The sequence below is a fragment of the Anolis sagrei genome, chromosome 3 (assembly GCF_037176765.1).
Source record: "Anolis sagrei isolate rAnoSag1 chromosome 3, rAnoSag1.mat, whole genome shotgun sequence".
In the NCBI taxonomy this organism is placed as follows: Eukaryota; Metazoa; Chordata; class Lepidosauria; order Squamata; family Dactyloidae; genus Anolis; species Anolis sagrei.
This window is the reverse complement of record NC_090023.1, coordinates 200,011,255-200,023,666: the sequence shown is the minus strand read 5'-3', so window position 1 is coordinate 200,023,666 and position 12,412 is coordinate 200,011,255. Positions and strand designations below refer to the sequence as shown.

The 12,412-nt window shown below is 40.1% G+C and overlaps 1 protein-coding gene across 1 annotated transcript in view; it reads left to right on the top strand.

The window, feature by feature from the left end:
* The window catches only part of BTBD16 (BTB domain containing 16), a 71,222-nt gene extending 59,783 nt beyond the window's left edge, over positions 1-11,439 (top strand). Inside the window, exons 13-17 of the mRNA XM_067466328.1 lie at positions 933-1,015; positions 2,776-2,853; positions 4,596-4,694; positions 7,070-7,258; positions 10,733-11,439. Coding sequence (XP_067322429.1) covers positions 933-1,015; positions 2,776-2,853; positions 4,596-4,694; positions 7,070-7,258; positions 10,733-10,801 — 518 coding nt within the window. The 3' untranslated portion in view covers positions 10,802-11,439. The remainder of the gene's footprint in view (positions 1-932; positions 1,016-2,775; positions 2,854-4,595; positions 4,695-7,069; positions 7,259-10,732) is intronic.
* The last annotated feature ends 973 nt before the right edge of the window (positions 11,440-12,412 follow it).

The window sequence follows — 12,412 nt, the reverse complement described above, 5'->3', positions numbered from 1 at the left end:
CCCATCGCCAGGATTTTGATTCAGGGGGTGCTGAGTTTGATTTGGGGGGGGGGGGGCTGAGTTTGATTCAAAGAGGGGGGGCTGAGGATCTACCCCAGCAAACCTTTTGTATCATTATCCCAATAGCCCCATGCATATGGGATATATTGAGCATGGTGACCAGATCATGATATGAACAAACATAACAGTCTAAATAATGCAACAGTAAAGCCTTCTTACAGACCACCTGAGAATTTCGGGGGGGGGGGGGGTGAAGCCCCTCAAGTCCCCTCCCCCGGCTACATGCCTGCTTTGTGGTGAATCAAGGAGGGGGGCAGTGGGGAAATCCCGGTGTCCCACCTAGCCATCAACTGATACTTCCACATCACATGTGGAGAAGCAGTGCGGCATGGTTTGTACCCTTGTTAGCCCCGTTGTTTTAAGGAGGCTCCTGTGTTGGCAGTGCAACGTCCTAGGATGCTTCTGCCACAGTTGAGCCATGGAAGTGAGGCTACGTCATGTGATGGGCGGCATGAGGCTCCGTGGCTCACCTGGGGCAGAAGCGTCCTAGGACACTGAAATTTCCACATGTGATGAAATCGTAAATCTTTCAGGCTGACATTTCTAAATGTCTCTCCCTACATTGCCAATTCCAGGATTTCCTAAGGCAATTGTCATGAAATTAAAATTGAATAATAGCACTATAACTGTATAGTGTGAATGAGCCTGTGGTTCCTACCCCAAGAATTGTGTTTTTTCCTCAACTTGCATTCACTTTTCAGCTTCCTCAGTTGCTTTTTCAGTTCTCAACATCCCAGCTGATATGCCTTTCTCTTTCTTCTCCTGCATTAGCCCTTTAATGAGCCATTCCAGTTACAATAATAGTAGGTGCATTGCTTTTTTCTTTCCTGAATAATACTGGAATAATTACTCATTTTCTTCTCTTCCCAAAGGTAAACATCTGGAAGAACTATGGGATATTAACTTCCTTCCTTTGCCATGGCTGACAAGGATCTTGTCTGATCATTACCATGCAGTGAGTTGGTATGCTTACTACAGCATGCATATGGGAAGCTCTAATTCTTTATCATCACAAATTTCTTATCTGATTTTTCCCTAAGAGATAAACTGTGTATGTGAGTGTGCCATGCACAGTAGTCTCCCATACCCACAAATCATTTATCCAAATCTGACAAAATATGTCTTCTAGACATTTTCTAGCTCCTCTGATGCAGTTCTATTGCATTCTTGGGCCAGAAGTCTTTCATTTCAGTAGGGTTAACTATTATCCATGGTTTTGCGTATCCACACACAGTCTGGGAAAACATCTCTGGTGGATACAAGGGACATACTATCTACACTCATCTTGAAGCTATATAGTGGAGTTCAGTGGAGAAACATACTTGAAGACAATGCAGTAGCATCTCATTTATCCAACATAAATGGGCTGGCAGAACGTTGGATAAGCAAAAATGTTGTATAATAAGGAGGGATTAAGGAAAAGCCTATTAAATGTCAAATCACATTATGATTTTATAAATTAAGCACCAAAACATCACGTTTTACAACAAATTTACAGAAAAAGCAGTCCAATACACGGTAGCATCCAGTAATTACTGGATTTACTAATTTAGCACCAAAACATCGCAATGTATTGAAACAGATGTGGATCCAGGTGAGAGGCAGACGGTATTGGGATAATACAGAATGTTGGATGAGCAAAGGTTGGATAAGCGAGACTCTACTATAATTTTTAATACTCCTTAAATAAGATAATGTGGATGAAGCAAGCCTTTTTTTTAAAAAAAAGTTTTATGGCACATTCCATTGCCCTCTGTGTAAACCCAAATTAAGCGTAAAGGGCCACTGATTTCATATAACATCCTGAGGACAGCTGCGTTAATGTCTTTTAGCAAAGACGACAGTCAAAAACGGTTACAGGACTCTTTGCTGTGTGATAATAAAGCTGGCATTTCTTTTAGGAAGGTGTTTTGTAGGTTAGATATAATTCAGCACAAAAAATAGAGTTGTATCTGTTGGGCAGTATGAGAGTGAGAACCTCATGGAGCCAAAAAGAGATGTGTCCTCTTTTTAAAAATAAGAAGTTGCATGTAATGCAGTGTGCATTTTTACTTTATGTCGTTGACTACATAGAAGCATAGTACACAACCCAACTTACACTAGAAATTAGTCAAAGTTGTGGGATGGATGCATTTAGTATATTGGCCCCACCAGAAAAAGGCTTTTCCTTCCAAGCCTCCTTTCTGAAGCTGGTGCAGGAAAGTTGTGTCCAAATAGGGAATGGTAAACATCTGCACAAATTCTTTTTGATGATAAATATGTGATTACTACAGAGCTAAAGTTTTTATCAAGTCATAAAAACGTTTTTCTGGTCTTCCTGAAGTAGCTGGTCCAATTATGAATCAGAACCAGATAGGCAAGATACAAAGAACCAATTATAACTCAAATTGCTGTAGATAAAACTTGAGATATTATGCAGCACAGTGGGCCCTCCAGATCCATGGGGACTACCATGGATGACAAAAACCATGGATGGCTATTGCCCATATTATTAAATGGTGAAAATATGTGTGTTTTTGAATCAGTCTGTTTGTGTACACCATGGTTTTAGGTATGGGCTGCAATATCTGCAGTACTGCTATGAGGGCTGACTCATGGATGTCAGAGAAGCCAAAGGATAGCACTGTTCCCTTATTTATCATTTAAATCCATCTTTTAGTGAATATTGTTGATGAACTCTATATGAGAGATAATAATATTTTCCTTGTCTTTCAGCTAGAGAATGGTGGTGACATGGTATTTCAGAGTGACTTTAACACTCAGGCAGTGCGATTTGGCTTGGTGCTTAGAGAGGTAACTATACTAAAATATGAAGAACTGCAGTAGAGGAAGGAAAGGACAATATATCAGTTAATAGGGTCATCTCATAAAATGTTGTCCCTGCGACATTGGGGAGTAGACTAGTGGGAACCATGGTGAAGATTTCTGGCCCTTCTGGAGGCCACTTACTTTGTACCCCAGTCCCTACCATCGAAGAAGGAAAAGTGGAAAATGAAGAACAAAGCACACTAAAAACTGAGATAGAAATTGGGGGTGATGTTGAGCCCTTTTTTGAATGGTTGCTGGAGCAAAGGCACTTTGAGAAAATGGTGAACTAAGGACTTCGTCACATGGGGGGGGGGGGGGGGGGGGGAGTTGGCCACAGATCATTGCCCCAGACCCCGCAGCATCCACCTTGCCCCTGACCTCATTCCATGGGGGAAAAGAGTCGCCACCCGACTTCCCCCTGTTGTTTCCTATGCAGCCTGGGAAGCCTTTCATGTTACCAGCACTGCCCCTAATAACACTTTGACTTCACTTGAGGCAGAGAGCCCCACAGGAAGTAGATCGATGTCATGTGATAGAATCTGGTAGGCTCTGTCTCTCAAATGAGGTCGAAGTGTCGTAGGATGGGCAATTTTGCCCGTCTGATGGGGCTGTAAGACAATGACCTGTGTTACAGCACAAGATGTTAAATCACTTCCCACTTCCATATTTGTATGGTACCAACAGGAATTTTATAAGAACAAGCAAACAAAACAAGAAGACAGGGGATCCATGATGCCCCTGCCTTCTTCTCTTTCAGTGGAATATCAGGAGGGGCAAGTACTATATCCATTTCGACAGCTATACTTGTCTTCCTCTCTTCCATCTTAGATGTCAGGAAGAGTGTAGGCAGAGACAGATTTTTGTATGAACTCATTCATTGAGGGAGGGTGCCAGTGTTGAATAGCCATCAAAATAGCTGCTCTATAAAAATGAGTCTGTTCTTCTAGCATAGCAATGGCTGTGGGGCAGCATCGTGAAGACATTCCTACTTCTTGCCCCTGAGCTGCTATCCTGTAATCTACACTGGTGTAAGTAAAGTGTGGGAGTATTGTAACTATAAGGGGAGGGGAGGAAAGAAATTGAAAATATGTGCTCAAGTTGGGAGATAGAAAGTTAAAACTGCATCCAGAATTTGCGAGATGAATTATATTCACACCTACCTGCCTTGCTGCCTGCAATCTTCCACTCATTCTCCAACAAATAAAAAAAATCTAAATAATATTCTGACAGGCCATTTTCAGCTTTATTATTCCAGGTCACTGCAAGTTTTGGATGGCATAGGTGACAGATGAAAACAGCAATTTAAAATAACGTGAACAGACCATGTATTCAGAAAATGGAGGAGTATATAAACCCTTTTTAAGGAGCCCAATAAATAAAAAGGCTCCATGAAAAAAAGAATGTTCTTTTCATCATAAAATATAACAATAAGTACCATCTTCAAATGTATGGAGAGATCTTCAAAACTATTTGCTATCACAGTACTGAAATGCATTTTACAGAATCTCTGTTGGTAGCTTAGTTGTCTTGCAGATGTTTTCAACATTCCTGCACCAAATGTGTGCTGTTTCTTACAATTTCAAAAATAATTTAATCATCATGTTTCCCCTTGATCTATGAGCTATTTCTTCCTGTTAAGAGATCCTTTGCTGATATTTTTTGCTGACATAGTTTTGAAATTAGCTGGGATAAATCTGTATTAATAAAAAATATGCTGGCTACTTTAGGAACCAAGATACCATGCTGAAATCATTTCCATTTATGGATTCTTCTTTGAGATAAAAGCAGTCAGGCACGATGCTTCAGCATACAGTTTTTATATGCAGGTAAGAAAATCATGTGAACGATTCTCTGGATTTCACAGTGACTTTGGCTTTGGGGATCTTTGGTTGTAGCAAATATGGGAGGAGCTACATCTAGTCCAGGGGCTCCACATTCCTCATCCCAGCTATATAGATTTACATGAGAATCTACATTAACAGATTCAGACCATTAATCCATCTAGATCAGTGGTGTCCAATCATTGGTCCTCCATGTGTTTGACACTCCAATTTCCAGAAGCCCTGGCCAGCTTGTCCAATGGTCAGGAGTTCTGGGAGCTGAAGTCCCAAACACTCAGGACCAAAGACTGGACACCACTGATCTAGATTATTGTTATCACTGGCAGAAACTCTCCATGGTTTCTGGTGGGATTTTTAATAGCCCTGTTTAAAGATGTCATGGATTGAATCTGAGACTTCTTTTGCATGGGAATTATAAGCCCTATTATAAGCCCTACTGGAGCCTCCTAATAACCTACGGATGTGAGAGCTGGACCTTAGGGAAGGCTGAGCGAAGGAAGATCGATGCTTTTGAACTGTGGTGTTGGAGGAAAGTTCTGAGAGTGCCTTGGACTGCGAGAAGATCCAACCAGTCCATCCTCCAGGAAATAAAGCCCGACTGCTCAATGGAGGGAAGGATACTAGAAACAAAGTTGAAGTACTTTGACCACATCATGAGGAGACAGCAAAGCCTAGAGAAGACAATTATGCTGGGGAAAGTAGAAGGAAAAAGGAAGAGGGGCCGACCAAGGGCAAGATGGATGAATGGCATCCTTGAAGTGACTGGACTGACCTTGAAGGAGCTGGGGGTGGTGACAGCCGACTGGGAGCTCTGGCGTGGGCTGGTCCATGAGGTCACGAAGAGTCAGAGACAACTGAACGAATGAACAACAACAACTGGAGCCCCCGGTGGTGCAGTGGGTTAAACCCCTGTGCCGGCAGGACTGAAGACCGACAGGTGCAGATTCGAATCCGGGGAGAGGCGGATGAGCTCCCTCTATCAGCTCCAGCTCCTCATGCGGGGACATGAGAGAAGCCTACCACAAGGATGATAAAAACATCAAATCATCCAGGCGTCCCCTGGGCAACGTCCTTGCAGACGGCCAATTCTCTCATACCAGAAGCGACTTGCAGTTTCTCGTCGCTCCTGACACAATAAAAAAAAGCCCTACTAGTCAGTTGTAGCCACTGACCTGCAAAGAAGTATCCTAAAACTGGTTGATACGCCTGGCTTTCCCCTTGTTGTTAAATAATATGCTCCTTGTTGAATTTAAAACAAGTTACACTCAGCTGTAATGTGTGAAGTACAGCATAAGTGTATTGAATAATCCTCAGTCTACAAATAAATAAAGACTAAGCAAAGCTACCTATTTTTTTTTTAAAAAAATGACAAATTAAAACAAGAAAAATTATACAATTGGTATTTGGGGGGTGAAAGGAAGATGGAGATCAAGGAAGCTAATTTAAAAAATCAGCCATATTTTTCCTTGTCCAGAAGTGCTCTGAGGAAAGAAACAGTCATCATCCCTCCTGTCAGTCAATAAATCCTGGCACACTAACCCATTAAGCCTTGCTTCCGCTGCATGAGTGGATCTGCCCAGGGAATTCTACTTCTATTCTCAGCAAAGAAGAGAAAACACAGATTAATTTTGTGTCCTCAAATGCTCCCTCTTCCAATCCCAGGTCAAAGGTGACAATGGGAAAGAAATGTTGTTAAAGTGGTTCTTCAGCTTCCTAGACACACCTACGAGTATGAATTATGATACCACAGAGCTGGTACACACCTAAGTCAACACTGCTCAGAAACAGCCTTAAAAATATACAGAGTTGTTACAAGGGTTTGGAAATACAGGATGCAAAGGCAAAAATAGCGCAGGGACAATAAGCGTTCTGACGTGTGTCATGTGCAATGCAAGTAAGCTGTATTCATGGCCTGTGTTTTCAGTGCCACCTGAAAAAACCAAGCCTTGGTGGCATATTGCAGAGACAACTTTCCTAGATTCTCCAATTTAATTCTGTGGTAGCAGCACACTGATGATAATATGCTAAAAGAGGGATATAGAGCAAATTAAGGGGGAAATGTGTTTGTGTGACTTTTGACCCCTGTTATTCTCACTATTCTATCTATGCCTCTTTGGCATTTTTCCCCCCTTCTTTTTTCATGTATGCAAAAGTAACTTTCTCTTAAGCAAACAAAGCAGTCCATAAAGTAGTCAACATCACAACCACCACATTTGCCTGAGTGACAAAACGGTGCAATTTGAGTGACAGTAATCTCTCCTGATTTAGACATTTTTGAGGGGGAGGCATGCAGACTTTTGAGTAGCTTCAGAACACACACTGGCAACCCAAGAACTGAATTTAACTCAATGTCATTTCAGAGAGTCAAACATGCAGATCCAATTATAACCTTTTTTACCGCCGAACGAAGCCCTGTCAGCTTAAAGCAGGAGCGTGAAGTCAAGTATGAAATAAAAGCCCAGTGCCAGATAGATGGGAAGTGGGAAGAATTCACTACTGGGAGACTTACCCAAAAGTTTGGTGTTAAGAAACCTGCTTCAAAAAGTAAGGTAAGGAACAGGAATATATAGTGTGCCATCTTGAAAGAAAGCATCTTTATACAGGAGAAAACATGAGATACCTGGTGTGGATTCAAAAAGCTCTAGGGCTATATAGTATACAGTCTACTCATCACATTTGTGGGTTTAACTTTTGCAGATTTTATTATTTGTGGATTCGGTTAATATGATCTCTCTCACAATCTCTAGATTCTCTAGTGAGATTGTAAGGTCAGCTTTACCTAGATGTTGACCATATGTAGAGTTGTGTTGGAAACTCTAGAGATTCTTAAAGAAAGGATTAGAAGTTGACCACAGAGCTATCTGGAAGACTAAGGCCCCATCTACACTGTCAAATAAAATCCAGATTATCTGCTTTGAACTAGATTATATGACAGTGTAGACTCATATAATCCAGTCCAAAGCAGATGATCTGAATTTTATAGTGCTGTGTAGATGGGGCCTTAGAGATTCTTAGAGAGCTGTTCTCTTAGATTAAACAAATAGTGGTTTTTAAAAAAATGTTGTGGTTTTCCCACTTTCGCAGGGATCCTGCATCTCTAACCCAGCGAACATGAAGGGCCTACTGTGTATGACATTTCTATGCATCTCATGAAGGATGCACTTTCTGTCTGAGGACCTATTTACATAACCGGTTATCAAGAAATGGCACAAGCATAATCTAAACAAAAAGAAGTTGTCAGTAACTGGGCTAGGACACTTTTACAAGAGTGACAAAATGTTTGTATGGGTGTAGATAATTTATATCCTGTTTTCCCATTAAACTAGTTAAAAGGGATTATAGCAGGGTTGGACAGAAGGCAGATATGGATCTCCTGCTAGATTTTTGAACCATTTGCAGTAGTTTGACTAAAATTCATATCTCCCAGTTATTTAACAATTGAAGAGAAAGGGAAAAAACCCCTCAAAATTATACTGCTGAAATGTATTTATCATGTCAGAAGTGAATTGAGAATACAGGTATAATGTAGAAAAAACCACAAAGTTAAAAACTTGGCATTATGCTAAATGTCTTTTGACCAGAAGCTGGCCACTTCGATTGCCTCTGGTGTGCCTGTAAGAAGGTCCTCCATTGTGCATGTGACGGGGCTCAGACCGCATTGTAGTAAGTGGTCTGTGGTTTGATCTTCTCCATACTCTCATGTTGTGGACTCCACTTTGTAGCCCAATTTCTTAAGATTGTCTCTGCATGATGTGGTGCTAGAGCGCAATTTGTTCAGCATCTCCCTCATCAACCAGTCTGTGTGCCCAGGAGGGAGTTTCTCATCCGGTATCAGATACAGATTGAGGTTCCGGGTTTTAACCTGCCACTTTTGGACTCTTGCTTGCTGAGGTGTTCCTGCAATTATCTCTGCAGGTCTTAGGGAGCTATTTTTTGATTTAAGTAATTTTTCTGGCTGATATCCAAACAGAAGATGGGCTGGAGATGTCAATGTCTTGGTCCTTTCATTGCAGACTGCTATTTTCCAATGGATGTCAGGTGGTGCGATACTGACTAAAAGTATAATTTCTCCAGACATTTAGCATAATGCCAAGTTTTTAACTTTGTGGTTTTTTCTACATTATACCTGTATTCTCAATTCACTTCTGACATGATAAATACATTTCAGCAGTATAATTTTGAGGGTTTTTTTCCCTTTCTCTTCAATTGTTAAATAACTGGGAGATATGAATTTTAGTCAAGTAAATTTTAGTCAAGTATAATTTCTCCAGTGTAGGGTGTAGACATCCTGTGATGATGTAGTATGCCTCATTAAGAGCTACATCCACTGATTTGGCATGTTGTCCACACTGAGCATATGTAATCGGCAGTAAAGTGCAAGGGCAGATGTCTTCACTGTATCTGGTTGTGATCTCCAGGATGTTAATGATCAGGAAGGCTTGACCAAGAATAGATCAACTGTTTGATATTATCTTTCAGGAAATTTGTGTGACTGGGGGTAGGGTAGATCCATAGTGCCTAATGCCACAGTCATTATCCCCATATCCGTTTCTCACTGTAGCCCTCATAACGGTTAGTTGCATGTATCTCTAGTCATCATCATGTCATGTAGGGGTGAAAATGCGGGGTGTGATGACACTATGACACACACTGGTAAGTAATCCAATAGCTCCTGTTAATTTCCCCAGCCATTATGGTTAGTGAGTAATACTAAATATTCTGGAGAAGAATTTGATGTGGTGGTGCTGGTTTCTGAGGCAACCTCATGTGGTCTATAATGAATAGTTTCATCGACATAAAACAATTCTACAATGGAGCAAAAGATTACATCAGCTCCTCTTTAAGTAAAGTGACCTTCTGTTTCTCTGATTATATGCTTTACCTTAGTGCTAATATCCCTTCGCTTTCTTGAGTTTGCAAACAGCTGTGACAAAAGAGGTCATAATGTAGGATATAACCACCCAGATACAGACCTTTCTCATATTGATAAATCCCATGCAAGCTGAGACAAGGTTGGACCAAGACATTTTGTCACCTTACTTGTGTGTTTTCTCAACTATGGCCAGATGTATACAATCCAAAGTTAAAAGCCACAAACACCACTCTCCATCTTTGAAATGTAAAATAAAACAAAACATTTGCTACTGTTTCATGGAAGTCCAAAATCTGCCTGTTGGCACACTGCATTGGCATAACTATGCTGGTGTAGATGAGAGAAAACACCATATTGGCCTTGGAAAAAAGTAAGACCTTGGGGAAATAAGCTACTTAGATCCAGAAGCTTTTGTCTTACTTCCTTCACCAGCTCAGAGTAGCAACAAGATTTGGGTCTTACTTTTCCTAGTGTTAGAACCACCTTTCCTTTGAAGGAAATACCAATTGACACCCCCCACCCCAACCCGTTTATCTGAATTCATCTTTCAAAGGCAAAATTATTTTTGACAGAGTTGAGGACTTGATTCTTCCTTTGGGTTGAGTATGAGAAAAATAGGTGACAGACCGAGTACACATTTTCAAATTTTGAAATATTTGCAACAAATATTTTGTGGAGAAAAAAAGTGGGGTATAAATAAACATAATAATAATAATCCAATACAACAACAACAGCAACAATAACAATCCAATACAACCACCAGCAGAGTGATCTTGTTTGCTGTGGACTCATCTTGTTGTGTTTCAAATAATAATAATCTAAACATAAAATTAATGTTTATTTCATCTATATCTTATGTACATATGAGTAGTCTGAAAGTAATTTTACACAATACTTTTAATATTTTTGTGCACAAAACAAAGTTGATCAGAAAACAAAGTGGAGGGGTCACTATCTCAGTCACGTGAACAATTTTGAATTTTGGAATTCCCGATAAGAAGACACTCTCTCTGTCTCCTTGCTAACTATTTTTATAAGCTTTTTATTTTTGTCTCTTTTTTAATGTAACAAATGATCCCTTTTTTACTTTTTACTTATTTACAGCATCAGAAGTGAATGTATGCTAACGTTTGCATCCCTCTCATTGTAGGTCCTGAAAGCAAGTATTCCTTCAGTTCCCGTCTATGTGACCTTTTCTTTTCTTTTCCCATCCTCATAAAAGACAACAAGCACTCCAGAATCATCCATGGAAGAACTTATTTTGACACCCACTGTTGGATAAATACTTGAAGAGCCTGAGCTATTCAGGCAGGAGGTCAAATTTGACATAAAATGAAAATAAACTGCAGTCTCCATTAATGCAGGGCTTGTTTGGATGTGCATCACATCTATATTTTGCCTTTGTTTCCTGTAGCTAATGCTTCTGATATTTTCTATGCTCTTAGGCATGGGTGCCAATTGCCGGTTTGGTTCTTATTAGCAAATAAGGAGTTTGATCTATTCCAGAGAAAACCAACTGTACACATCAGATTTTATGATGCTTTTTTTTTCATCCACACTCTGAAGTTTTCAGCCAGCTGCATTGCAAACCTCTGAGCTATTGCTGATAATTGGAAATGATTAACAATGTTAACATGCCGATCATAAAGGTACCCGGCAGCCAACCTTTTTCCGACCTCCACTACAGGCTGTTTCCTCATAAAACACAAGTCATTTAGATACCAAGAGACTGAGAATAACCTATGGGTCTGTAGTTTATTCTTGCATTATATCCAGTTCTTTTTAGCTATTCCTGTACTTTACCCATGTATGTTTGTGTATGTTCATGTGTAGAAAACTATGAAGAACATAAACAGAATGTGACTGTTGACTAAATGTGTTTATCCTATTGTTAAGCAAAAGGTACATCACAATTCATAAAATATTACACGGAACTCTTAAAAATGTAGTAGCAGGTCACCTCTCAAAAGCATATCCATATACAAATAATGTTTCTAAATTATCAAGACAATCCAATACACAAATCACATGGAAGGAATAACACTGCTTCTCCAAGGTGAAATTGCCATATTGTCTTATAGGTCAGTGGTTCTCAACCTTTGGGTCCCCAGGTGTTTTGGCCAACAACTCTCAGAAATCCCAGCCAGTTTACCAGTTTATTTTATGGAAAATAAAAAATTGAAGATGATCAATCCATCACATGATTCTGAGGTCAGCATTCCCTCAAATTTCAGGGCCATGACCTGAGATATGATATTATGGGTAGAAGTCACGGTAATATCACTGAAGTAAGGCAGATAAGGGTTGGTAGTAAGACAGGACTGCTTCTAAATCAAATGTTTTGGTATCAACTTGGATGGTTCAGGCTTTAAAGCCATTTCGCATACAAATATAGTAAGACTCCTGTATCCATGGGCAGCATGCTCCCATCTGAATAAACACTACCCAAAACCATGGATATGACCAAGAGCATCATCTTACTTCCAAACCAGCATACCATAGAATTCTGTTGGAGGACTAAGGCCCCATCTACACTGCCATATAATCCAGTTTCTGAACCCAGATTACTTGCTTTGAACTGAATTATATGGCAGTGTAGGCTCAAATAATCCAAATCAGTTAATCTGGATTTAGAAACTGGATTATATGGCAGTGTAGATCCAGCCTAAGAGATTCCCTGAAAGGCATTCTAGGGTTGGACTGAATGGTTCTTGTTGTATCTTCCAACTCTAATATTCTATGCAAGATTCCAATAGTAAAGAAGTCTCATGGAATAACAAAAGGAACTTTAAGGGAGGTTTGCAACTCTGTGCTTCGATGGTACAAGCAG